At 47.3% G+C, this 27513-nt stretch overlaps 1 protein-coding gene across 1 annotated transcript; it reads right to left on the reverse strand.

Annotated features, from left to right (window-relative positions):
* Positions 1–1611: 1611 nt before the first annotated feature.
* GMFB (glia maturation factor beta) lies at positions 1612–26935 on the reverse strand. The gene is made up of 7 exons (XM_080993265.1): positions 26738–26935; positions 20819–20915; positions 15461–15510; positions 14310–14359; positions 12407–12489; positions 10823–10896; positions 1612–5087 (listed from the first exon to the last, which is right to left on the reverse strand). Exons 1-7 carry the CDS (start codon positions 26738–26740, stop codon positions 5016–5018), a joined length of 429 nt encoding a protein of 142 aa, XP_080849391.1. The 5' UTR covers positions 26741–26935; the 3' UTR covers positions 1612–5015.
* Between the last annotated feature and the right edge of the window lie 578 nt (positions 26936–27513).

The following is a 27513-nucleotide window of genomic DNA, read 5'->3' on the forward strand; positions in this document are numbered from 1 at the left end:
AACTCAATCAAAAACTTTTTTGGGGATAAAAACGTCAAGTCTTCACCAAGGCCAACAATCCAGACTGGTCCTACATGGGCCAGAAAAAAGCCAGGGAAGTCCCCAAATAGGAGTTCCAACACAGAAGGGGAAAGGAAAAAAGAAAGAGGGGGAGGGAATCAAATTGATTCCAAGCCAAAGGTTAAGATAAAAGTCTACAGCATCCCTCAGTTACTACCCAAAACAACCCCATTCCACAAAAAATGCAGATCGAAGGAGCTCTCAGCAGCACAACACACACCTCCTGCCAACCCTTCTCAGGGCATTGGAAGGTTATTTTTTTTCATTTCTTTTTACAGACGCTCTTCAGCTTTGAATTACAGAAAACTGCCCAAGGTTTAAGGAAGAACTGGGGTTGATGCCCCGTGATAAAGTCACTGCAAACTAAGCCCAAGATTGGGTACCAGTAAAAAGATGTACCATATTTTCCATGTATAACACACACACCCCATGTATAACACAACCCCTATTTTTTGGAACTCCAAATAAAGAAATCCCCTATATGCACTATCCGTGTGTAAGATGACCATCAATTTTAAACTTGAAAAAAATATAGTCTTATACACGGAAAAATATGGTACTTCTTGCTACCTGGCAAAAAAAAGCAAAGGGGTGTGTGTGGAAGGAATTTGATGGAAGGATTATCAGAGAATGGATTCTCCAGTTAAGCAAAGGACAAATGCCCAGCCTTTCTTGCACAGAGGACTCCTGAGAGATGTCCAGTCCAAGGCAGGAAATTGAAATGGTAGATTAAAATGAGCAGTTTGTTGTTGTTCAGTCGTTTAGTCATGTCCGACTCTTCGTGACCCCATGGACCAGAGCACGCCAGGCACTTCTGTCCTCCACTGCCTCCTGCAGTTTGGACAGACTCATGCTGGTAGCTTCGAGAACACTGTCCAACCATCTCATCCTCTGTCATCCCCTTCTCCTTGTGCCCTCCATCTTTCCCAACATCAGGGTCTTTTCCAGGGAGTCTTCTCTTCTCCTGAGGTGGCCAAAGTATTGGAGCCTCAGCTTCAGGATCTGTCCTTCCAGTGAGCACTCAGGGCTGATTTCCTTCAGAATGGAGAGGTTTGATCTTCTTGCAGTCCATGGGACTCTCAAGAGTCTCCTCCAGCACCATAATTCAAAAGCATCAATTCTTTGGCGATCAGCCTTCTTTATGGTCCAGCTTTCACTTCCATACATCACTACTGGGAAAACCAGAGCTTTAACTATATGGACCTTTGTTGGCAAGGTGAGGTCTCTGCTTTTTAAGATAAACGAGCAGTTAGGACATGGATTGTGGAGACCCAAGACGATCAGAGGCCGGCTGCCTCACCAGGCCAAAAAGCAGAATCCACTTGAAAATGGCCAGTGTAGCTCCAAGTTTCTGGTACTAAATGTGCTTGTGTGAAGCCCCCAACCGCGGTCTGCTGGGGACGCCTCTTTTGCAAATTCCCTCAAGTGGAAGACCCACACGAGGGCCCCACTGACCCTGCAATAATTTTGCAGAGGACTTTTGCATTCTGCAAATACAAGCTTATCCATCCTTTGTGTTGGCTTCACGTCATCAAATAAAGAACACACTCCTTCAGAGCATACAAGATTTATTTCAGGTATTTACAGCCTGCTTTTCAATTTGAGAATGAGAACTTCCATGGCACATTTTGCTTTTTTCCCATGGAAACTTCTCTTTATTATTTATTTGCATTTATACCACGCTCTTCCACCAGGGGAACTCAGGGCAGCTTTAGGCAATGCTTCCTCAATAAATCTTTTCCAAGTTTATAAATCGAAATACTATTAAAAAGTGTAATTTTTGCAGACTCGGTTAATCTCTAGCAAAGAGGAATCCTAAACTACTACCGTATTAAAAAGGGCACGCTGTCAATAGAAAGGTTAATTTATTTACTTCGTTAGAAAAATTATAGTTTTCTTATGGGAATGTCGACTGTTTTCCCCGCCCCGCCCCAATTGTGTGTTTGTGTGTTGGTCTTTCTTAACACGCTTAATAATAGGTATGCAAAAACTAAAAATCCAAGGCTGGAATGAATATTCCAAATTGAACAAAGTTAGACGATTGTCATTTAAGTCTAAAAGTAAAAAAAGAAGAAGGAACGAAAGATGCTCAGCACAACACTTTAGAATAATGCCACTTACAAAAAGGACAATAAGGTCTCCTAAACGTTAAGAGAAAGGAAAATACCACGCTTCGTTTTTATCACCAGTGTCAACTGCTCCCTTAAGTGTTTTAACAGCCCAGATGTATCATCAGCTGCTGCACAAGCTCAAAAACATGTAGGATTAGGCAGCCCAGAAGGGGCTCAAACCCAACAGCAACTTAACTGCCTGATTATCTTGCAAGCTGGGCAAGGTTCCAGGAAGGTGCAAGAGAAGGGCAGCTCCTCCATTCTCCAAGGCAGGGGGGGCAAGCAGTTTTATGGCCCGTGGGCTAAATCCAGGACTACTGAGTTTCTTGCTGCCCCAGGAAACAGAGGAGATTGCTGCCTGGCAACCCCCGACCCAGATCCATCTACTCGTGGCCCTGCCTAGTTTTAAGCAACGCTAGGCAAAAGAGTTTCCTGCCGTCTCAATCCAAAGGTGAAAAGCCAGTTTGCTCCCAGAAGTCAACGAGAGATTTCACATTTTAGTGTCACCAAGAATGATCTATAGATGCCCTCTGCCACGCAGGAGAACGTTGTTCCAGAAATGATGCGAAGCGCTTGCTGCAGAATGGAACAGAGATGGGAAACCTGTGGCTGTGCAGGTGTTGCCGGGACTCGGCCCCAGCCAATGTGGCCAATGGGCAGGGGATGATGGGAATTGTAGTCGAGGAGTGGGGAACCTCCAGCCGGCAGGGTGACACTGGCCGATGAGCTCATTTTCCCCAAACAGTGCCCAATTTCCCCATCTGATGACATAGCTGGTGATGTCAGCTGACGGGCAGGGCTTTCTCCTTTAAGCGAGCAAGAGCAAAAAAAGGTTAAAGGAACCTGTACAATGTAGATTCTCTCCCTCCTACCCACCCATTGCTTGCTGCAAAGGGAAGCACTTTAAGCTAGTCCCCAAGCGCAGACAGGGTGGAGGGGACAGCCTTAAAGCAGGCGCTGTTTTGCGTTCTGCAACACCTGCCCCCAGGTATAGAGCTGGATCAGCTGGGAGGGAGGTGAGCCCATGCGGCAAAGTATATCCAGTCAGTGGCCTGAGAATGGTTGCTCATCCCAGAGCTTAAGAAGAGCAGGTCAAGGCTGTATAGAACAGACAGGGAAAATCCACCAGCAGGCCAGGCCTGTGTTCTCTGTTGCCAACCCCTCCCGCAGGCAGGGCGATTAAAAGTTCAAGCACCGAGTCCTGCACCCAGGCAATTCAAGTTGTGCGCCGAGAAAGGTGGGCTGCTGTGACCTGCGCACAATTGACTCAACCCTAGGAGGAAAGGAAGGAAATGTGCAGGGCACCAATACACTGGCTCTCCCTCGCTGTTTTCAAAGAGGAAAGCCAGCGCTGCCCCACATGCTTCCGACATGCTCGCCTTTGCAGCTGCAAGGAGCTAGGGGCATTCCTTCCCCAACGTGGTGCCCTCCAAGTGTTGTTGGGACTGCCACTCCCATCATCCCTGACCGCCGAGCTAGCCGGTTTTAGGCTTAAGGGGAGCAGTAGGACAAAATATTTGGAGAGCACCAAGGTGGGATAGAGACTAGCTTGAAAAAAGAACAGGTCAGGAATTCTGCAAGCGGAATTCTGAATGTGTGCTACCTGCAGAATCACAGCATGTATTACACAGTCCTGCCCGTGGGTCACGGAGCCCAGAACAGAGTTGTGCTGGACATTCAAATACTAAGGAACAGGGTTTGTTTTCGTGGATCTTTTTGGGTTTTCACCAGCCAAAGCACCCCGCTTTAAATCGTGGCAATAGCAGCCGCAGAATCTGCCCCTCCAGATGAAATTGATCAGACACCGTGTGCCCTCATCTTTTAGGCAGAGTCGGCCTGTGTATCAAGTCTAGTGTTTCAAAACTGGCAGCATAAGATTCTCTTACAATCAATGGAGAGATAAAGAAATGTAAAAAAGAAAAGAAAGGCACACAGAGAAGTGCTTGTATAAAAAAGACAAGAGAACAGTTAATAAAAACTGCGTATAAAGACTTAAGGAATGGATGTTCACCAGAGTGTTACTGAGCCCTTACGGATTTTTTTATGTTTTAAAAAGAAATCTACTTCCCTTTGGACTAGTAAAAGGAAAAAAAGAGGGACTATCTACTACACACAGAGAGAAGAAAAATAGACGGGTCAAACTTTTGACCCCAAATGGAAATATGTTGACGCAAGATCAACTGAGAATATCGTTGGAATTTTAAAGAGGAAAGGAAGCGGTCCATTCTGAAAAACTGAAGAAGCGAGGGTGTGATTAATACTTCAGAAAAATTGCATTTGAGATTGGTTCTAAACCCTTTTATGCCTAGAAGATTCAAGTCACTTAAGAAAATGCTGTTTTCACATACAAGCCATTAAGTGTCCAGTTTCTGTCCAACAAGGATGCCTCTGCAGCTCAGGCGAAGGGGGAAGAAAAGGCTACACATTTGACTGGGAACATCCTGCACACAGATCCCACGGACACAAGCAAGAGCGATACAGAGGGTCCCATTCATCTTAAGCGGGGCTTGCGCAGGAAGCGTTCCTTGGAGGAAGACTGTGCCACAGAGGGAGGGGAGGTGGAATTGTCCCTGCAGGAAAGCTGTTCCCTTTTAAAACAGTTAATAAAGAGATGGAAGGGAAAACGACCCCTTGGGCAAAGTTTGGTTACGCAGGAACTGCCACTTCTCCCCACGCTTGTATAAACTTTGCACGCACAAAAATATATATGTACATACATACACACACTGCAGGAAACGACTATAAATACAGTGCATCCTTTGTGGGTCTAAAAAGGAGGAGTCGGAGGAGGAGTCGCCGTGTCTGGTTCCAGTTCACGCCAGGCTGGAATGCTTAAAGAGTCTTTTAATGGAAGAAGCCAAGTTTCTCATGCAGCCACTCCTCAGTGAGGTCTTCTGTATTCCTGATTTCAAATACCTTTAGTAAAAAAAAAAGGGGGGGGAAGAGAAAGGTATTGTGTTAGTAACTATGGTCTCGGCCGATACAAGCTTTTCCGCTTGTGTGGTGGCACCTCGGTAAAACCACGTCTTAATGTTTGTAGCAGAGTTTTCCCCGGAGGCAGAGGACAAGAACAGGAGTCATACTCAAATTCACAGTCAAGATCTTCTTTATTGCTTGACTGATTGTACAGGCATTTCTGTTACTATCATATACAGGCTATTTACATTCCCTCTTTCTCTCTCCAGCACGGTATAATCTCAGTCCAGTAATTACCGTATTTTTCGCCCTATAGGACGCACTTTTCCCCCTCCAAAAATGAAGGGGAAATGTGTGTGCATCCTATGGGGTGAATGCAGGCTTTCTCTGAAGCCTGGAGAGCGAGAGGGGTCGGTGCGCACCGACCCCTCTCGCTCTCCAGGCTTCAGGAAGCTGTCCGCAAGCCGTGGGAGAGCTGCCTGCACCCCGCTGTTCCTCGACCTGCTTTGGAGGCTGGCAATGGGGAAAGCAGGGCTTCTCCCCATCGCCAGCCCCACAAGCTCAGGGGACAGCGGGGAGGCGGAGCATGCCTTCCCGCTGTTCCCCGACCTGGTTCTTCCAGCCCCGCACCTGGGGGGGGGATTTTTTTTCTTTATTTCCCCCCCAAAAAACTAGGTGCGTCCTATGGGCCGGTGCGTCCTATGGGGCGAAAAATACGGTAACAATCCTGACACAGCAAAACTCACAGTATCAGCAGCACACATTGTCTGACTTCCAACCTTGTTGTCAGCGTGTGTGCTGACAGTGTGTGTGTGTGTGTGTGTGTGTGTGTGTGTGTGTGCTTTCCTCGTGTGGAAATTGCAGCCTGCAACTTCCTCCCTTTATCTACACCTCTAGCTGACACCAATCTAGCCTAGAGTGGCACTCCTACACACTAAAGAAAAAAATCTGGAACCCTCTTTAAAGCTTCTAGGAACTTTTATCTGTGTCTTAAATAATGTTTTCCTAACAGTGAAACCTTTGCACAGGCAGAATGCTTTGGTAAGCTGTCAGCATGCGACGACACACCCCAGGAACAGATTTGACTGGCCTGCTAAACCGAGTGAGGGAATCCGATGGGTCTCAAACCCTCGGTGACTTGGGACTCTGGAGGATTGAGCGGACGAGACCAAGAGTGGGTTGAACGGTCAAGAAGGCAATTCCTGCACATGCTGCAGAGGGGAGTGAGGGCCAGGTGGGGTTCATTAACCTGGGAAAGCAGCCAATATAAGAGAAGGAAAACACTGATCGTAAACCTGGCTTCCCCTCAGGAGAATAAAAAGGCTCAGGAGTAAATCTGGAGTAGAGTGCCTCCTCCTGGCAACTCCTGCAGCCAAGCTGGTGCCAAATGTCTTGCGCTGATTTCCTTTGGACCCCATCAGTGAGAGCCAGTGTGGTGTAGTGGTTAAGAGCGGTGGACTTGTAATCTGGTGAACCGGGTTCGCTTCCCCGCTCCTCCACATGCAGCTGCTGGGTGACCTTGGGCCAGTCACACTTCTCTGAAGTCTCTCAGCCCCACTCACCTCACAGAGTGTTTGTTGTGGGGGAGGAAGGGAAAGGAGAATGTTAGCCGCTTTGAGACTCCTTAGGGTAGTGATAATATCAAATCCAAACTCCTCCTCCTCTTCTTCTTCTTCTTCTTCTTCTTCTTCTTCTTCTTCTTCGTGTCTTGTTTATGTAGTGGCCGCTCCCCACATTAAATGGAGGGGCACCTTTTGTGTGGTCGTGCGCAGCCCCCTGCACCCTATGCGGCTCCATTAGCACAGGCTTGGCTTCGCCTTCCCCAGGTGGGATACCTGGAGGTCTCCGCCTACCTCAGCCAGTTGCCCATTCCTGCCTGGGGAGGATTTGTCAAGGTAATCAGGCCAGGTAGGGGGAGGGACCACCCTGCCCACACAATTGGGGGAGGACCCTACCTGGGAATTGTCAGTTGGCTCCAGAGCTTCTCCCACCCTACCCACCCTCAGTTAAGACCTCTTTTGCAGGTTAACCTTTTCTCCACAGGTACGCGGGCGCTGCTACGTCAAGGTCGCTGTTGAAGGGCCGGAAAGGAATTCCTCTGCATTGGCAGGTTTGCTTTTCCGGTAGCAAAACGTCACAACTTTGGCGGTATCAGGCCTTGGGCGGAATCCTTTAGTCTATCTTCCCCAAACTCCTTAAGGGAGTGATAAAGCAGGATATCAAATCCAAACTCTTCTTCTCTTCTTTATCTGGTCAGCCCAGGACCTCCATACACCCTGCCCAGGCTTGCGCCCCAAGGACGTCACTTCGGTGCTGCTAACACAGAGTTTCGACTTCACCCTCAGAGGCACACTCCATTGTCTCTCAATGACAAACACCGAGCACATCCCTGATACTTAATCCAGAGACGTCTGCTGTTGGGCAGTGTGGTTTGGACGATACAGCCTCCCAGGCCAACTTGGACCCTGTGGGTGGGTCAAGACTGGCCCGCTGGCCTGAGAGTCACCCACCCCTGATCTGCAGGATCTCTCAGAGGGGCAGAAGAAGAAGAAGAAGAAGAAGAAGAAGAAGAAGAAGAAGAAGAGAGGAGGAGGAGGAGGAGGAGTTTGGATTTGATATCCCGCTTTATCACTACCCGAAGGAGTCTCAAAGCAGCTAATATTCTCCTTTCCCTTCCTCCCCCACAACAAACACTCTGTGAGGTGAGGGGGGCTGAGAGACTTCAGAGAAGTGTGACTGGCCCAAGGTCACCCAGCAGCTGCATGTGGAGGAGCGGGGAAGCGAACCCGGTTCACCAGATTATGAGACTATCGCTCTTAACCACTACACCACACTGGCTCCCTGCCCTAGAAATTGCCTGAGGAACAGGGGAGCAGAAGAGGGGTGCATTAGCGCCTGCGGTGTTATTTAATGCTTCCTCTGAATGCAGGCAGAGATGTCAGCTCAGACCGCTATTGATTCATGCATCGATGTAAAATGGAAAGATGGGGGGGAGCGAAGCTCCATCACACAGTACAGATTAGTTACTGCACTCAAAACCACAGTAGGGCGATTATGGAAAACATGGTGGGGTGGAAGGAAGAGTCTCCTCAGGGGAGCGATGGAAGGACCAGGCAGGAGAACACAACCCTGCTCAAGAAAGGCCAGCTAGGAAGTGCTGCTGCTTGCTCAGAGGATTAAGGGCACAGTAGGAAGCTAGTTAAATCAGAGAGCCAATCAGAAGGTTGGCGGTTTGAATCCCCGCAATGGGGTGAGCGCCCGTTGCTCGGTCCCTGCTCCTGCCAACCTAGCAGTTGGAAAGCACAAAAGTGCAAGTAGATAAATAGGTACCACTCCAGTGGGAAGGTAAACGGCGTTTCCATGCGCTGCTCTGGTTCGCCATAAGCGGCTTAGTCATGCTGGCCACATGACCCGGAAGCTGTACGCCGGCTCCCTTGGCCAGTAAAGCGAGATGAGCGCCGCAACCCCAAAGTCGGTCACGACTGGACCTAATGGTCAGGGGTCCCTTTACCTAGGAAGCTGAAGGGTACAGTAAGCTGAAAGTATAGGTTTGCCCTGCCCTAGATGCCTGGGGCAGAGGGGAGCTGTGGTCCAAACCTTGTGGATGGCACCAGGTTAGAGAAGGCTGGTCTAATTCTTGTCTCCCTTGGAAGCTGGAGCACACAGCTAGAAATCCAGTTCTCCACACCAGATTTGCTCTGCAAGACTGTGAGCCAGACAGCTTGTGCTGGTCCCTGTCTGCCCTGAATAGGCGTGAAGGCAGGCGAGAGCGGGCGCCCCTCTCTTGCCCGCCTTCCCAACCCATCTGAAACTTACAAGGGTTATCCAGAGGTGAAAGGATGCCATTGGCCAGTGCTGTCCGTGTGCATGCCGGGGTGTCCCCATCACTCAAAGCCACACCTGGCTTCCTGGCACACCTGTGAATTCATGCGCATGTAGCTGAGTGACCAGCCCTTATGACACTGGAAATGGAAAACCAACTTCTTAACTTTTCTCTCTCTTTCTTCTCTTTCCACTTTCTCTTTTAATTCCTTTTCTATTCCTCCCTCCCTCCTCCTCTCTTTCTTTCTCTCTAGTTCCCCCACCCCTCTTCTCCATCTCTTTTTTGCCTCTGGATCAATGTTTTCGTTTGGACCACACACAAAAAAGGAGATATTTGACAATAATCTTTGTATTTTTCTTTATGAACTCCAATAACGTTAATTAAAAAAAAAAAAAAAGGAAGTGGAAGCCCAGTGAAGTCTGAAGCTAGCCACAGGACGCCTTTCCCCCCACGTGCCAGAGGATCTCTTGCACAAAAAGAGACAGTGACTCAGTGCCAGTTCTCTGCCTCTCTGCACAGCTAGCAGAGCAGAGTAATTTTGTCTAATTTATAGGGGCAGATCTGTATGCTGCGCACAGGCTACAAAGTTCAGTTTTCCCCTTAGCACAGAATTTTATGGGCACCACATTACAGTGGTACCTCGGGTTACGAACGCTTCAACTTACGTTTTTTTGGGTTACGAACAATTGTAACCCGGAAGTAAGTTGTCCAAGCTCTCTGAGGCCTCGTCGCTGCCTGGAGGGTTAGGGTTAGGGTTAAACCCGGACATCGGCGGGGCCTACGGAGCTCTCTGAGGCCTCTGCGAATGCCGGGAGCCAAGCCCTGACATCCACGGGGCCTACAGAGGCTCTGTGACTGGGCTCCAGCCGCAGGAGCTCTCCGAGGCCTCCATGAATGCCGGGAGCCAAGCCACTGTGATTGTGGAAGAGGACCCTGAGCCCCCTCCAAACAGTGAGTTTGGAAATAATTTTTTTTCATCTAAAATACTGTCTTATTTATTTTATAGTACAGTACATTGATTATTGCCTTCATTTTATGGATCAATGGTCTCGTGAAACAGTAAAATTCGTGTTAAATTGCTGTTTTAGGGGGTGTTTTTTCATCGTCTGGAACGGATCAATCCACTTTCCATTACTTTCAATGGGAAAGTCCGCTTCAGGTTAAGAACGCTTCCGGTTAAGTACAGACTTCCGGAACCAATCAAGTACTTAACCTGAGGTACCACTGTACACACATGCCCTGATAATAGATTTAAAACTGATAGAAGAGTTTAGGCAATGGGGAAAGCATCAAGTTAGCATGACGAATCAGACCATTGGTCCATCTAGCTCAGTGCTGGCTACACCAACCGGCAGCAGCTCTCCGGAGTCGGGAATCTACCCAAGGACCCCTCTGCACACAAGGCAGATGCTCTAGAACACATACATAATTTCATTTGCATGCCACCTTTCCACAGTTCAGACCATGCTCAAGGCAGCTTACAACATGGAAAAAAAACACGTCACTGCAACATAACAAAAGTAGACACGAACAATAAATCAATCATTTAAAGTATGCAACCAAAAGGAGCAATTTGTGTATATATATCACAACAGGATTGAAAATGATACAAAACAACAACAGCACATGTACCCAAGAAAGAATCCAAAACAACACCCCAGCTCAAGATTCTGCTCAGCAGCCTCAACTTTTGCAGCTGGAGTCAGTCAAAGTCCTGCCTTCCAGGCCAGGTGGGAAAAGGCCTGCAAGCAGGAAGCAGATCTTCCAGGACTCACAGCCAAGATGGTCTTCAGCAGCCTCAGCTTTTGCAGCTGGAGTCAGTCAGGCCTTCCCCACCCCCATTAAGCCACTACCGTTCCCCAAAATGCAATAAGTTCGTACCCAGCAAATTCTGGGAGCGTTCCACTCTTACCTTTGTGAGTTCCGCCGTCTGTACGAGCTTATTTTTGCTGCCAGCGTACATCATCTGTTGCTCAGGCTTGCACCCTGCAATTATCGGGAGGGAATCAGGATCAGGAGCAAAGCAAGACCAGCATTAAGGCAGTCTGTTCAGGAGGAACGGGGCAGAGGTACAGATGGAATAGGCCAGCCATTTTACTGCCTGGCTGCTTTTCAATCCCCACTCGCTACCAGCTCCTTGCTCTGCTAAACCTGTCACCTGTCAGATGCTCTGGACTGCAACTCCCATTGGGCCAATGGGAACTGTGGTTCTGGAGGGCACCTGGTTGGCAAAAGCTGCTCTACTAGAGTCTCGTCCCTTGCAAGTCGCCCCTTTCCATTTATTAACTGATTGCATTTATATCCCACCTTTTCCTCTAAGGAGCTCCCCATTTCCGCCCCCCAATTTAATCCCCACGACGACACTGTGAGGCACTTGCGTGGTCAGTTCACAGCAAGTCCAAAGAAATGAGAGATTTCATGCAGTATATATATCCTCCAGGCACCCTCTCCCCCTTCCCCAGGAATCCAGTCACATCAGCTTGTACACGCAGGTTGACATCACAGATGTTCCTGCTCCAGTACTCTTAACCATAAAAGGGTTTTCCGTCCTGTACTCCTGACCATAAAAGGGTATTCTTGTTCCTATGCTCTTATCTTGGAGCAAGAGGTCACCAACTCCAAGAACACACTCTGGCGCTGTTCCCGGACTAGGTCTGTGCGTCAGAGCGCAGTAAGGTAAGACCCAGACATGTCATCCCTACTCCGCTGGAACAGCCAAGGTCATCCTTGCCGTCACGAACTGATAAAGGAGAGAGCTTTGTTTATACAGCTGTGTTCTTGTTATGCATTTGCTCAACAGCTCAAGTTAATGCATTTTAGAAATGCTCCCTTGGAAAAAGAAGAGGAGGGGATTTTGGGGTCCTGTTTCAAACCGACTACACAGAAACCCATTCCTTCAGGCTGGGCTGAGAGAAGGCAATGACTGGCCTAAGGTCACACCAAATGAGCTTCGTGGCCCAGTGAGGATTTGAACCCAGGTCCGAGCTTGACAACTCTTAAGCGTTGCACCTCCTGGGCTCCGAAATCTAAGCCAGGCTTTGTCAGCCTGGCTCCCTCCAGGGGGTGTTGGACTACAACTCCCATCAGCCCCTGCCAGTGCATGATGGGAGTTGTAGTCCAACAACAATTTCTGGAGGGTGCCGGGCCAACGAAGGCAGGTGTATACACTTAAAATTGAGAGCATGGGGGTCCTGAAAAGGGCGATTCACAAGCTTCACCAACATAACCTCGCCCCAGATCATGTGTGGGCTGTTCTTAGGGCTATCCTAAGACGTGTTTGTGTCCCGTCCGATTAAAACATGGCTCCCAGCGGAACTTGCTGTCCTTATGGCAATCAGCCATCTCCATCTTGAAGCCCAGCAGGCGGCTGCGTTTTGCTTCGCAGAACTGTAGAGAGCTGGAAGGGCCCTCCAAAGGTCATCCAGTCCAACCCCACGCAGAGCAGGAATTTGTACGGGAGAAACTGCCCCCATCATCCAGCCGGAGCTTGACTTACCGACGGGGCTGGAGAAGATGAAGCAGAGCGGGTAAGAGACTCTCCCGTCGTCGTGCTGGTACTTGTAGCTGTAGACGATGAACGTTTTCTTAGAGTTAAGGAAAATGGAAGCAGGAGGGGTGGGCAAGAGAGGATCTTGAAACCTGCCCGTTGCAACGTGCTCAGTTTTTAAACAGAGTTTACAGGTGAGGGGGGCAGTTCATACCTGGGGCTGCTACGTTCGGATCAATGAAACGCTAAAATGGACTAAAGGCAGCCATGATCGTACCAGACAGTTGAAAGCACTTCCCAGGGACTCTTGTTTGGTCTGAGCAGCGCCTCCCCGCCCGCCCCCCCCCCTGCTTTCCACCCCGAGGTCCCATTCGCACTATGCATTTAAAGCAGAATCATCCCACTTTAAAACAGTCACATCTTCCTCCCTAAAGAACGCTGGGAAATGCAGTTTTGCTTGTTATATTCTTTACGGAAAAATAAGAAGTATAAAATTTTAAGTGCACCAGGTAAAAGAAAATGTGAAAATAAAATAAAATAGGTCCAGTCGTGGCTGACTCTGGGGTTGCGGCGCTCATCCCGTTTTATTTGCCGAGGGAGCCGGCGTACAGCTTTCGGGTCATGTGGCCAGCATGACTAAGCCGCTTCTGGAGAACCAGAGCAGTGCACAGAAATGCCGTTTACCTTCCCGCAGGAGCGGTACCTATTTATCTAATTGCACTTGACGTGCTTTCGAACTGCTAGGTTGGCAGGAGCTGGGACCGAGCAACGGGAGCTCACCCCGTCGTGGGGATTCGAACCGCCAACCTTCTGATAGGCAAGTCCCAGGCTCTGTGGTTTAACCCAGTGTCACCTGCGTCCCCCCCCAAAAAAACAAATAAATAAAACAAAAAAACACCCATTTAAAAAACAAAAAACTATTAACATTACATGATGGTTATGGTAGTTAACCTAAACCTAACCTACTACAGTGCTCATAAAAATGAATTCCAAATATTGTTAAATTTGTCCACGGCGAGTCTACATTTGTAAACGGCTTGTTCATGTGTTACAGGTTTGTACATATATTCTATCCACTCACTGAAGACAGCTGCATTTAAATCTTTCCAGTTCATCAATATCTGTCTTTTTGCCTTGGTAAGGGCGTGGACACTCCATTCATATTTTCCCTTTCTTAGGTTCAATGTCCTGCTTGTCCATTGAGGCTCCAGCTCTTACCTAGCACTCTAAAGACAGCCTCTCACCCCTAGTGGGCAAGAACTGTAAAAAGGGGCCTTGTACCAAGCCAGAACATTGGCCCACCTATCTTAAAATTGTCTACGCCAGTGGCTCCCAAAATATTCGCACCATGGACCACTTGAAAATCGCCGAGGTTCTTGGCAGACCACTTAACTGCTTTTCTGCCTAGTGTAGCAATTGTAATACACCATGGGGACATGGGTGGCGCTGTGGTCTAAACCACTGAACCTCTTGGGCTTGCCGATCAGAAGGTCGGCAGTTCAAATCCCCGCGACGGGGTGAGCTCCCTTTGCTCGGTCCCTACTCCTGCCAACCTAGCAGTCCGAAAGCACACCAGTGCTAGTAGATAAATAGGTACCGCTGCAGCGGGAAGGTAAATGGTGTTTCCGTGCACTCTGGTTTCTGTCATTGTGTCCCGTTGCACCAGAAGCGATTTAGTCCTGCTGGCCACATGACCTGAAAAGCAGTCTGTGGACAAATGATGGTTTCCATGTGAGGATTGAACCTGGAATCGCCACCAGTGACCCATCGATTTGTACACCTGTTTCATGGCCCAACCCACATGCCCAGGCAGAGCTGGTTGTGATGGCTTGAGGCTTTTGCAAGCACCAATATGCAGACCGGAAATGGGTTCTTCTAAAGCAAAATATTGCCGCCGCCAAAAAAAGGATATCGAGGTTGCCTCTCGGGCAGCTCGTCTTTTAGCTCATCTGGAGAAATGCCCTGGTAGAATTAAAAATAAAACAAGAGACGGGGTTGTGCACACAGGAATCCCACAGATATATCCAACAGCTGTATAAAATGGTATACATAACAGTAACTAAGTTATCTAAGCTACACTGGCTCCCAGTACGTTTCTGAGCACAGTTCAAAGTGTCGGTGCTGACCTTTAAAGTCCTAAATGGCCTCAAAGGTCCAGTAGACCTGAAGGAGCATCTCCACCCCCATCGTTCTGCCCAAACACTGAGGTCCAGCTCCCGAGGGCCTTCTGGAGGTTCCCTCGCTGCGAGAAGCAAAGCTACAGGGAACCAGGCAGAGGACCTTCTCGGTAGTGGCGCCTGCCCTGTGGTTCGCCCTCCCACCAGATGTCAAAGAAAATAACAACTACCAAACTTTTAGAAGACATCTGAAGGCAGCCCTGTTTAGGGAAGCTTTTAATGTTTAATGTATTACAGTATTTTAATATTTGGTTGGAAGCTGCCCAGAGTGGTTGGGGAAGCCCAGCCAGATGGGCGGGGTATAAATAATTTATATATTATTATTATTATTATTATTATTATTATTATTATTATCTGAAGCATGTTCCCTTAAAGAGCCCTTGACCATTTTATTCTGTGAACCACCCTGATATCTTATGATGAAGGCTAGTATATAAATCTAATAAATCATCATCACCGCCACCACCAGGTGCTGTTCAGATATCAGCTCCACCCAGCAGGGACGAATCATACTGTGGCTGATGGGAGTTGTAGTCAAAAACATCTGAACAGCACCAGCTTGGCAAAAGCTAGGAAATAAAGCCCACTAAACTCAGTGGGGTTTGTTTCTGAACAGACATGCCAAGCGCGACGTTGCTACTTCTGCCAAGACCACCCAGGCGTGGTTTCAGAGCATCCTGCAGGAACCAACATTGCAAAGGGCAGAGCTGGTGTGGCGTGGAATACAGACAAAGAAACGATTTTCCAAATGGCGCAGCGGTTCACTTTCAAAATCCAGCAATAAGAAAATCTTTGCTGTGAGAAGTTGCAGCCCCAGCTTGGAAGCAGTTTGTAGCTGGAGGCGAAGACACAAAATCCACACCATATAAATAGACCATCCACAAACCTCATGTTCTTCATCCAGAACCACCAGCTGCTTATCCTTGTCGATCTTCACTATAATAAAAGGGAGAAAGAAATTGAAATGAACCCACTGAAATTAATGAACACGACTCAGCTAGGACCACTGATGTCAATGGTTCTACTGCTTCCTTTTTTACAGGGCTGCTCGCCCTGCCTTACTCTCTGGCTGCAGCCAATTAAGAGCAATAATCTCCAAATGGGTCCAAACTCCAATGTTTAAAATCTCTGGTAGAGGACAAAGATCCAGAGATCACGTTAAAGGTGGCCAAATTCTGTGCGATTGCCATAAAACTTAGGGAACAAGCTGTGATACCACCACGATTAAGGTTTGAAATGACAACTTCAGAAATTTTGGAACAAGATGGAGATAGACTGAAATTGCAGAGTTTTGAAAAATTAAAAAACAAAGTGCGAGACTGGCTTCTTTATTTTCAGATAATGGAGGCATTTAAATTGGACAAGAAAATTGGCTTCCAGGTGGAAAGATCAAAATTAGAAACTGAACTGTTAGAACCCAAAACTAAGAATTTGTCAAGAATGTATAACTTGCTGCTGAAATGGAATACTCAGGATGAAACGGTAAAATCGGCTATGATTAAATGGGCACAAGACGTTGGACATAACATTATGTTTGCTGACTGGGAACCGTTGTGGACCACAGGTATGAAATTTATGGCATGTAATGCCTTAAGAGAGAATATTATGAAAATGATATACAGGTGGTACATAACCCCAGTCAAGCTTGCAAAAATCTATCATTTGCCCGATAATAAATGTTGGAAATGTAAAGAAACTGAAGGTACATTCTTTCACCTTTGGTGGACGTGCCCAAAGATTAAGGCTTTCTGGGAAATTATATATAATGAATTAAAAAAGGTATTCAAATATACCTTCCCCAAGAAACCAGAGGCCTTTCTCCTGGGCATAGTTGGCCAAATGGTGTTAAAAAAGGATAGAACTTTCTTTATGTATGCAACAACAGCAGCAAGAATACTCATCGCAAAGTATTGGAAGACACAAGAACTTCCCACGCTGGAGGAATGGCAGATGAAACTGATGGACTATATGGAACTGGCGGAAATGACTGGCAGAATCCGTGACCAGGGAGAAGAGTCGGTGGAGGAAGATTGGAAGAAATTCAAAGATTATCTACAGAAACATTGCAAAATTAAAGAATGAGTGATGTTGGATTGAAAATAAGTGGTTTCCAGCTGTATAGGATAAAGTTATAGATAGACTAAGATTAAAGATTAGGATTAAAGAAGTTTAAGGAAATGGAAATTGGGTACTTAAGAGGTAAAATTTTAATGCTATATTATATTAAGATTAAAGATTGGGATTAAAAAAGTGGAAAAGAAACTGCTGGACAAACAATTTGGACTGGAATACAAAAGAGGGAGGTATGAGGAAGTCCAGAAAATAAGTAAATTTAAAAACGGAAATGAAAAGGTGATACTGTTTTTAATTGTTCTGTTTCTTTTTTTGTTTTCTGTTCTCTGTGTTTTTCTTCTTTTTTTTGATTATGTATTGTGTATTTGTGTATTTCTTTTTTATGTTTTTCTGTTTAACTTTTTACTGAAACCCTAATAAAAATCATTTAAAAAATAAATAAATGACAACTTCAGGTTATATTTTAGTGAGTAAGATGTAATTTATATATTTTAATTGCTGCTGCATCTGTTCTGTCCCTGTTATACCGCACTGCAAATTTAAATGCATCCCTATTGTGTTTCGTGACTTCCCTGATTTTGTATGTGAGCTGGAACTGGTCTGTGACCAAAATAATAAATTAATTCAATTAACAGTAGCACAATTAACAGGCCAATGTTCGGAGCAACTCTCAGCTGACCCACCAAGAGGATTCTGGACACTGTTCCAAGGGCTGAATACTAGAAGTTGGCAGGACCAGAGTCAAAAGGAGGAGGAGGAACGACAGGTGCGTATGTTTTCCTTTGTGAAAGAGGCTATTTTCCACACCTATTTACGTTCCACACCCAGTATGTTTCCGAGCACAATTCAAAGTGTTGGTGCTGACCTTTAAAGCCCTAAACGGCCTCGGTCCAGTATATCTGAAGGAGCGTCTCCATCCCCATTGTTCTACCCGGACACTGAGGTCCAGCGCCGAGGGCCTTCTGCCAGTTCCCTCACTGCGAGAAGCAAAGTTACAGGGAACCAGGCACAGGGCCTTCTCGGTGGTGGCGCCCTCCCTGTGGAACGCCCTCCCACCAGATGTCAAAGAGAACAACAACTACCAGACTTTTAGAAGACATCTGAAGGCAGCCCTGTTTAGGGAAGCTTTTAATGTTTGATGTATTACAGTATTTTAATTTTTTTTGGAAGCCGCCCAGAGTGGCTGGGGAAGCCCAGCCAGATGGGTGGGGTATAAATAAATAATAATAATAATAATTATTATTATTATTTGGAAACCCTTCTCTGTCCTCCATGTAGACAAGCAGGGGAAATTGTCAAAGTTCAAGGGCAAATCCCAGCCAGGCAAAAACACTCAATGAGGGTGCAAAGCAAGGCTGACGAGGGGTGAGGCGCAGGGAAGAGTTCCAAGGGCCAGAGAGAGAGGTCTAGAGGGCTGAATGTGGCCCCCGAGTCTGAGGTTTCCCATCCCTGCTGTTGAGCATCACCCTCTGCCACAAAGACACTCAGAAAAGGAGTGTCTTTGTGGCAGAGGGCGATTACCAGGTAACACTGACTCCTCACTGGCGACCCACCTGCACTCACTGTGTGCTATTAGCAACATGGGTTGCTATTAACAACATGCTTTAAAAAAAATAAAAACAAAAGCTTTTATTAAGACTTTGCTCTGTTGTTTTACCACAAGGGAAGGTTTCTCACCATCCTTGAAAAAAGGTGGCAAGTGGGGTGCCACAGGGTTCTGTCCTGGGCCCGTTGTGGTTCAACGTCTTTATAAATGACTTGGACGGAGGAAAAGAGGGGATGCTCATAAAATTTGTAGATGTCACCAAACTGGGAGGGGGAGCTAATGCCGCAGAAGATAGAATCAGGATTCAATACATAGCTGTCAACATTTTGCTTTTTTTTAAGGGAAATTCCCTTATTCTGAATAAAATTCCTCACAAGAAAAGGGAAAAGGTGACAGCTATGATTCAATACGATTCCCTTTCAGGGAGGTTTTTAATATTTAATGCTGTACTGTCTTTAACACTTGATTGGGAGCCGCCCAGAGTGGCTGGGCAAACTCAGCCAGATGGGCGGGGTATAAATAATAAATTATTATTATTATTATTATTATTATTATTATTACTACTACTATTATTATTATTATTACCTTAACAGATTGGAGAACTGGACCCAAGGTTACAAAATGAATTTCAATAGTGACAAATGTAAGGTTCTGCACTTAGGCAGGAAGAACCAGGTGCATAAATTTAAGATGAGGGACACCTCAGCAGGGACAGGGCCTTCTCAGCCACAGCACCCCCAAGTTACAGAACTTGCTTTTTTCCAGGAAGATATTCTTGCTGTTTGGAACCAGATGAAAACGGTGCTTTTAGATGTGTTTTTGCCTGGTGGCTATTGAGCAATTTTTTCCCCTTTTCTTTTTTGCTAGCTAGCTTGTAACTTGTGTTTTATTATGGTGGGATATAAATAGTTCATCCACATGCACACACACTTAAATACTGCCCAACGTCACCAAACCACCCATAGCAAATGCCACGACGGCAGTTTCTTGTAGTTAAGAGACGTTTGCTCAACCAGGGCAGGGAAGGAGAATCAGGAGAAAGAAGAAACATTTGGAAAAGAACATAAGCCGCGATAAATCCACTTATCTTTGTAACCATGAGGGCAGTAATCTCTTTCGATTTCTTCTTTTTAAAGGGATCCTCAGGATGATAAAAGAGGCTCCACGGAAGAGCCACTGAAGCCGACAAGGTCAGCTCTGGACAGACAGACCCGAAGCTTAATTACGGTGTTGACATAATTTGGGACAACGAGAAACTGCCTCCAAGACTCTGTTGGCCATTTAATACCCTACTGCTTTGCTACAGCAGAAGTGGGGAACCCCAGGGCCAGAGGCAACCCTCAGGCCTCCCTCTAAGCCACACCCCCTCTCCTCAAGCCCCTCCCCCTGTCCCCAAACCTATTTGGCTGGCTTGTGTCCTCCAACCAAGAATACCTTTTGCTTGCATGGAATGAGGCTTATATACAGTCATACCTCGGGTTAAATATGCTTCAGGTTGAGCATTTTCAGGTTGCGTGCCGCGGCGACCCGGAAGTAATGGAACGGGTTACTTCCGGGTTTTGCTGCTCGCGCATGCGCAGACACTCAAAATGACGTTCTGTTCAGGATGCGAACGGGGCTCCGGAACGGATCCCGTTCGCATCCAGAGGTACCACTGTATACACAATGTGTGTTTGTGTACAGACCAAATGTGAGAGAGCCCCCTTATCTTTGAACGGCTGGAATCTGGCCGACTGAACAAAGGCAATCGCAACGGCCATTGCTCCGCCCACTACTGGCTTGTGCCTTCCCCTTCCCACCTCAATACTTCTCACTGCCAGCATTCGAAATTAGGCAGGCGCCGGGCACATTTTGCACCTATCAGCCATTTGCGACCAAGTGAAGATGACCGGGCGCCAATATAGCGCCTGATCTCTCCACCACCTGAAAGCACCTGCCTGGGGATCTTTGAATCTTGGCTGTTTTCACACACTAATACCACATCCTGTAGAATTTTGTATTTTATCTGCACAACCAGAATGAATTTCAGGGACCAATTTCAAGCCGCCTGGCCCCAAAATGGCATCTAGGCATTCCGCTTTGGCAATCGTAACCTTGGTTTAAGGAGCCATTTGCCGCCCAGCTTATATATTTGAGTTTCTAACACTGATCACTACCTTCCAACAACATTTCTCCCGCTATACAAAGTTGGGACTGAGTGCCTGCATCTTGCCTCTGGCCATTCAGTGGACTCACAAATCCACAAGGAGAGCTCTGCTGGATCAAGCCAATGGTCCCCTCTAGTCCATCACCCTGTTCTCACAGTGGCCTGCGGGAAACTAGCAAGCAGGATTCAAGCACAAGAGTTCTCTCCCATCCGGTGGTTTCAACCAACTGGTAACCTGTGGCAGACACAAAGGTTGCCACTCAACCAGCTCTCCAAATTGCCTAGGACAGGGTTTTTTTGTTCGTTTTTTGCTGACATCCAAATGCAAAAGTTCTTTCAACTCTGCTCTCAGAAAGCAAAGTGCAAGGAGGCCTCAGGCCAAATGCAGAGTCCGCAACGCCCTCTGCTCTTACTCAGCAGATCCTTCTCCACCCCAACCCAGCGCAAGGCCTTGAAACCCTGGTGGGCAGAGGTCTTACTGATAATCGCAGCATTGTTCGTCTCTTTGCGGAAACGGAATTTTCTCAGCTTCTCCACAAGGTCTTCGGCCACGTCACAAACCACGAGGGATTCACTCTGCGGGGGGGGGACGGACAGGGAAGGAGAGACGAGGAGGGAGATGAATAAGACATTCTTATTAAGACATTTAAGTCAGCCACAGCTCTCTGATCCCCAGCTGTTGGAAGGTCTGGCGCAAAGCCCCAGAAACTAATAAGAGGAAACAAGTAACTACAGTGGTACCTCGGGTTACAGACGCTTCAGGTTACAGACTCCGCTAACCCAGAAATAGTACCTCGGGTTAAGAACTTTGCTTCAGGATGAGAACAGAAACCGTGCGGCAGCAGCGGGAGGCCCCATTAGCTAAACTGGTACCTCAGGTTAAGAACAGCTTCAGGTTAAGAACGGACCTCCAGAACGAATTACGTTCTTAACCCGAGGCACCACTGTATTCTGAAATGCTTTGTGCTAAGTGATCCTGCAGTGAAAACAGAGGAAGCAGCCTTGTACAAAGTTCAGCCGTTGAACTGTGTCCAGTTCTGGGCACCACAGTTCAAGAAGGACACTGACAAACTGGAACGTGTCCAGAGGAGGGCAACCAAAATGGTCAAAGGCCTGGAAACGATGCCTTATGAGGAACGGCTAAGGGAGCTGGGCATGTTTAGCCTGGAGAAGAGGAGGTTAAGGGGTGATATGATAGCCATGTTCAAATATATAAAAGGATGTCACATAGAGGAGGGAGAAAGGTTGTTTTCTGCTGCTCCAGAGAAGCGGACACGGAGCAATGGATCCAAACTACAAGAAAGAAGATTCCACCTAAACATTAGGAAGAACTTCCTGACAGTAAGAGCTGTTCGACAGTGGAATTGGCTGCCAAGGAGTGTGGTGGAGTCTCCTTCTTTGGAGGTCTTTAAGCAGAGGCTTGACAACCATATGTCAGGAGTGCTCTGATGGTGTTTCCTGCTTGGCAGGGGGTTGGACTCGATGGCCCTTGTGGTCTCTTCCAACTCTAGGATTCTATGATTCTATGCTCTATCTGCTCAGTATAGTCATACCTCATGTTACGTTTGCTTCAGGTTGCGTGTTTTCAGGTTGCGTCCCACAGCGACCCAGAAGTAACGGAACGGGTTACTTCCGGGTTTCGCAGGTCTCGCAGACACACAAAATGACGTCACGCACATGCGAAGAAGCGGCGATCCGCAGGCTTTCTTTTCAGGTTGCGAAACGGCCTCCGGAACGGATCCCGTTCGCAACCAGAGGTACCACTGTATTGCCAACGCCAGCCTTCCCCAACGTGGGACCGGGGGCTGATGGGAGTTGTAGCCCCAGTATGAGGAAGGTTACTGCAGACCAGGGATAGGGAACCTGTGCCCCCTCTAGATATTGCCAGGCTGGCTGCAGCTCCCTTTTCCCTTAACCGTTGGTCATGCTGGCTGGTGGGAGTCGGGAGTCCAGGCACGCCTCCCTATTCCTGCTGCAAGCGGAGAACTTGAGGAAAAGGACTTTTCTGCTCATGCCACTGGGAAAGTCCAGAAATAGAGGTGATCTGGTTGGCCACTGATGGTGGATGAGATAAGCCAGGTATAGGGAACATTTGGCTCTCCAGGTGTTGCTGAACCACAACTCACAAGGTTTCTACAAGGATGAAATGAGAAGGGGAGAATCGTGTATGCCTCCATTGAAGAAAGTTGGGATATAAAAATAAGCAAATAAAGGGACAAGATGAAGTTATCCCCCCACCAGGACTTAGGCCACACCAGAGTTTCTGGATATACATCACTGCCTCAATGTTCATCTTACACTATACAGATAAGACAAAACAAAACCTATCCTACAAATTCCTTTGCTCTCTGCAGTGAAATCCATCTCAGATAGTCATTTCCAGCATGGAAAGGCCAAGCTGATGCAAGTGGAAGGACCGCAAAGAGCAGAAACAGGAGAGAAGAGGCAAATCGTTGCCGCAAAAGACGTCCTTCGTTATTCCAGCCTGAGCTTCTCTACTCCTACAAGTAGCTTTGTGAAAATGTACTCCTGGCGGTTACACTCACAAATAAATGCAGCTCAGCGACTGTGTCAGGCGGAGGCACAGCCCAGTTCCCTGAATAGGCTGCTTCCAGGTACTTGCACCACCCAGAAATCATTTGCTCATCATAGGAGGCCCTGAGCCAGCAAGGCACCCGTAAGCACCAAAACAGCTTACTGCAGCCCTGTTGCCAAGGAAAAGAGAAGGAAAGGCATTTGCGAGTCTCTAGCTTACATCTCCCTGCCGTGTGGGGATTTGGAATGACTTCTGTGCAAGGGTTTAAACCTGTTTAAATGCCAGAGGATTTTTTGGGGTGGGAGGCAGAGGGACTCCACTTCTGCCGCTGCTGTTTCAATTGTAAGCTGTTTGGGGCAGGGACCATCTCATTGTTTCTTTTGCTGGAACTAAAAATAATTTTTATTCAGAGGAGTGAGGAATCTAGTAGAGGAGCTTCAGCTCCTGTGCAAACCCACAAAGCACCTAATTCCTGGGGTGGGGAGGAGGCAGAAATCTTGACAGTAAAACTGGATTAGGTTTTGCAAGACAGACATGCCCTACTTTTCTCTCTTTTTTTTTTTTACTCACAGCCAGACTTAAGGCTAAGAGCTCTCACAAACAAAACAGCTCAAGGCCTCTAAAGTCTAACCGAAGCCTGTTGAAAGAGGCTTTCAGCACACAAGCCAATTTCCTTGAGAACTAGCCTTTTGAGCATCGCAAGGAGTTAAGAATTTAAGAGAGGATGGGCAGGGCGAGCGAAAAACTTACAAATGGGATGTAGCCGTGGCTCAGCTGGCAGAACATCTGCTTTGCACACAGAAAGGTCCAGGTTCACTCCCCAGCACATGCAGGTGTAGCTGGGAGAGACCCCTGTCTGAAACCCTGGAGAGCAGCTGCCAGTCAATGTAGACAATGCTGAGTGGGATGGGCCAATGGCCTGACACAGGAGAAAGCAGATTCCTTTGCTTCCAAAGTGCCAAGACCAAGACCCAAGGCCATCTAACCGAATTGTCCTCCCTACACAAGCACCAGCCCCCTCCCACCAGCTGACACTGATTGCTTCCAAAGAATGGTCATTATTATTATTATAAATGTGCATACTGCCCTTCTTCGTCCATAGATCTCAGGGCATCTTCACGCCATAAAAATACAGTGGTACCTCAGGTTACATACACTTCAGGTTACATACACTTCAGGTTACACACTCCACTAAGCCAGAAATAGTGCTTCAGGTTAAGAACTTTGCTTCAGGATAAGAACAGAAATCACGCTCCCGCAGCACGGCGGCAGCAGGAGGCCCCATTAGCTAAAGTGGTGCTTCAGGTTAAGAACAGTTTCAGGTTAAGTACGGACCTCCGGAACGAATTAAGTACTTAACCGGAAGTACCACTGTACAAAATAAAAACACAAAATTCATAATAAGAACAGTAACAAAGACGTGATGATGGTTGGAGGGTGAACAGAGAGTTAAAGATAAGCAGCAGTGGTGGGTGGGCAGAAAAGGAACAAGAGGGTGTTTATACTGGTGTGAACTTGCCCAAGAGACTAGAGGCAGATAGCAGAATCAGCCCTTTCTGGGCTCCATGAGAGGGTTTTGGGGAAGAGGGGAGAGAAGGCAGTTGTGGGTGAGGTGGGGACCCTTACCTCAAGGATTTCCCAAAGTGAAGGCATCCCATTTTGGAAAAGTGCAACTGTTCTACTTTAGCTTTCTCCAAGAGAACAATTAGACGGCCACAAGGAGCCAAAAGGGAACTTAAGATGTATGCATACACACCACCACCTTTTACACCAGATTAGCTAAACACAACAGCCAGCCCGGTTCCAAATTTACCATTAACGGAAGCAGATTAGAATGACTAGGCAAGGGTGTGCCTTGGAAGAGATACCAAGTAAAAATTCCATCCTCTCACAGCTCTTTATGTTATTATTTTCCAGGGTGGCTAAAGTGCATAATGACACACATACAAAAATCACAATTGGTGTTGATCCAGATCGTACTTAAAATGAAGGAGTCCCATTGACCGCAAGAGAACTAGCTTCCAAGTATCAATAAATAATAATAATAATAATAATAATAATAATAATAATTTACTATTTATACCCCACCCATCTGGCTGGGCTTCCCCAGCCACTCTGGGCGGCTTTCAGCAGAATATTAAAATACAATGATTCATCAAATATTAAAAGCTTCCCTAAACAGGGCTGCCTTCAGATGTCTTCTAATAGTCCGATAGTTGTTTGTTTCTTTGACATCTGGTGGGAGGGCGTTCCACAGGGCGGCCGCCACTACCGAGAAGGCCCTCTGCTTGGTTCCCTGTAACTGGGAGCCAATGTAGGTCTTTTGGGACCAGTGTTATGTGGTCTCGGCGGCCGCTTCCAGTCACCAGTCTAGCTGCCGCATTTTGGATTAGTTGTAGTTTCTGTGTCACCTTCAAAGGTAGCCCCACATAGAGTGCATTGCAGTAGTCCAAGCGGGAGATAACCAGAGCATGCACCACTCTGGCAAGACAGTCTGCGGGCAGGGAGGGTCTTAGCCTGCGTACCAGATGGAGCTGGTAGACAGCTACCCTGGACACAGAATTGCACTGCGCCTCCATGGACAACTGTGAGTCCATTAGTGGGAACAGGGTTGAAGTATTCTGGGACAATGCAGATTACATTCTCCACTTTAGGAATAAACATGTATTAAGGGGGAAAGAGTCCTAGCATCAACCCCTCCCATCACGAGGACAAGGACCCAGGCTGCAATCCTGGACAGACCTGTGGGAGTGAGTTCAGTAGGGCTTACTTCCAAGTAGGCACACACAGGACTGCACTTTCCACATCGCAGAATGTGGATTTATCCCCAGTGGAGCATTTTTCAGCCACTCATCTCCACACCCTCTCCATTCATGCTTGCAGTGAGTGATGAGGGGAAATTTAATCCACATTCCTGGTATGAGTACAGACATAAAGTATACTCGTCCTGGATTAGGGAGTACAGGAAAACACACTTGGGCATGGCACTTAAGTGTGGCAAAGAGAAACAAATCCAGATCCTTCTTTGGAATGCACCCCTGATCCTGCCATTTCCAGAGGGCGAGTGGGTCAGGGTGGGGCAGTTAAAATAAGACAAAAAAGAGGGTGCGGGGCAGGGAGGCACAGTCCAAGCACAGTCCCACTAAATGCAAAGTGGGTAAAATAATAATAATATATTTTATTTATACCCCGCCCTCCCCAGCCAAGGCCAGGCTCAGGGCGGCTAACAAATAACAATAAAAACAAGTTGAATGAATACAACTTAAAAACAAGATCAAAATACAACATTAAAACATTAAAATCTGGCCCTTTCTTTGCAATGAAGCATCACAGTTTTTGTTTTTTTCCTTTGAGGGACAGGAGTCTTCTCTAGCATTCCCAAAAGTCTGGGAAAATGTATTGTTTTAAGTTTTAACTTGGTGTGTTTGTTTTATTTATTCAATTTGCACACCGCCCTTCCCCCAAAGATCTCAGGGCAGTTCGCAGCATAAAAAAAAACCACAAAATAAAGATAATGAAAACAAAAACAAAACAAACCTGTAACAACAACAACCCCCCCCCCCCCCAAGATACTCACAGTTACATAGGCGGTTTAAACAAATACCAAACCATCCCTGCAGCGGGAGGCCATCGCCACATCTATTTTTTTGTGTCAAAAGTCATATTTATTGCTCAAAATGTCATATCTTTCTCTCCCTCCCCCCCCCCACCGACGACGGAGACCCCCAACAGGGACATGGGAGGGTTTTTTAGACACCCCACCTGGGAACTCTAAGGGCACAAACCTTCCCGGGAATGTGGAAGCGGCGAAGGAGCCAGCCCGGGCCTCCCCTCGCCGCCCCAGCGATCCCCCCGCACTCACCATCTTGCTCCCGCAACAGCCTTTCCCTCAAGTCCCTTCAGCAGCGCGGCCCCTTTAAGAGCCCCCGAGTGCCCTCCCCGGCTCCCTTTCAATCCGGCCTCAGACCCGCTCGGCGCGCATGTCCGTCCCGGCCCCCGAGCCAATCAGAGGCGCAGCTGGGCAGGGTTCGGAGGCGTCGCCTGAGCTACGGCGAGCGGAAAGTGCCAGTCCTTGTTAGCGTTTTCTTTTTCTTTCCCCCCCCTCCCACCCTCTCATGTGATTATCCTCCTCCAAGGCAGGCATCCGTCCAGCCGCCCACGCCTAGAGAGGCCCGAGACTGTGAAGGCGCCCCCGCGGCGTCCCCGGCCTCTCTCGCTAGCCCGGGGGCGGGGGCGGGCGGGGATTCTACTTCCTGCCCCCTCCCGCCTTGCACTCCAGGAAGCGGCGTTGCCATGGCAACCAGGGGGTGCTGAGTGAGAGAGTGAGAGAGAGAGAGAGAGAGAGAGAGAGAGAGAGAGAGACGTTGATAAATTTAAAACGCCGAGGTGGCTGACAAATAATAAAAGGCATAAGAAACTGAAACGCGACAGCCGCGTGTTTATTGGCAGCAGGTTTGCTGCAATCGAGCAAACAAATTTTATTTTATTTTATTTTATTTATTTATACATACATACATACATACTATACATACTGTACATACATACCACCCATAAATCTCAGGGCGGTTTGCAGCATAAAAATGCAAGATGGAAACCTGAAACACATAATAAAAACAGTAATAAAATAAACCTATAACG

This window comes from Podarcis pityusensis (genome assembly GCF_964106645.2).
Source record: "Podarcis pityusensis genome assembly, chromosome: 1".
Taxonomy (NCBI): Eukaryota; Metazoa; Chordata; class Lepidosauria; order Squamata; family Lacertidae; genus Podarcis; species Podarcis pityusensis.

Excerpts from the sequence above, each read along its gene's own strand:
- GMFB (XM_080993265.1), bottom strand. Across the intron at positions 14,360-15,460 it reads TTCTGGATGAAGAACATGAG|GGCATTTCTCCAGATGAGCT; the intron begins GTTTGTGGATGG and ends TAATTCTACCAG. Across the intron at positions 10,897-12,406 it reads CATCTTCTCCAGCCCCGTCG|GGTGCAAGCCTGAGCAACAG; the intron begins GTAAGTCAAGCT and ends CGATAATTGCAG.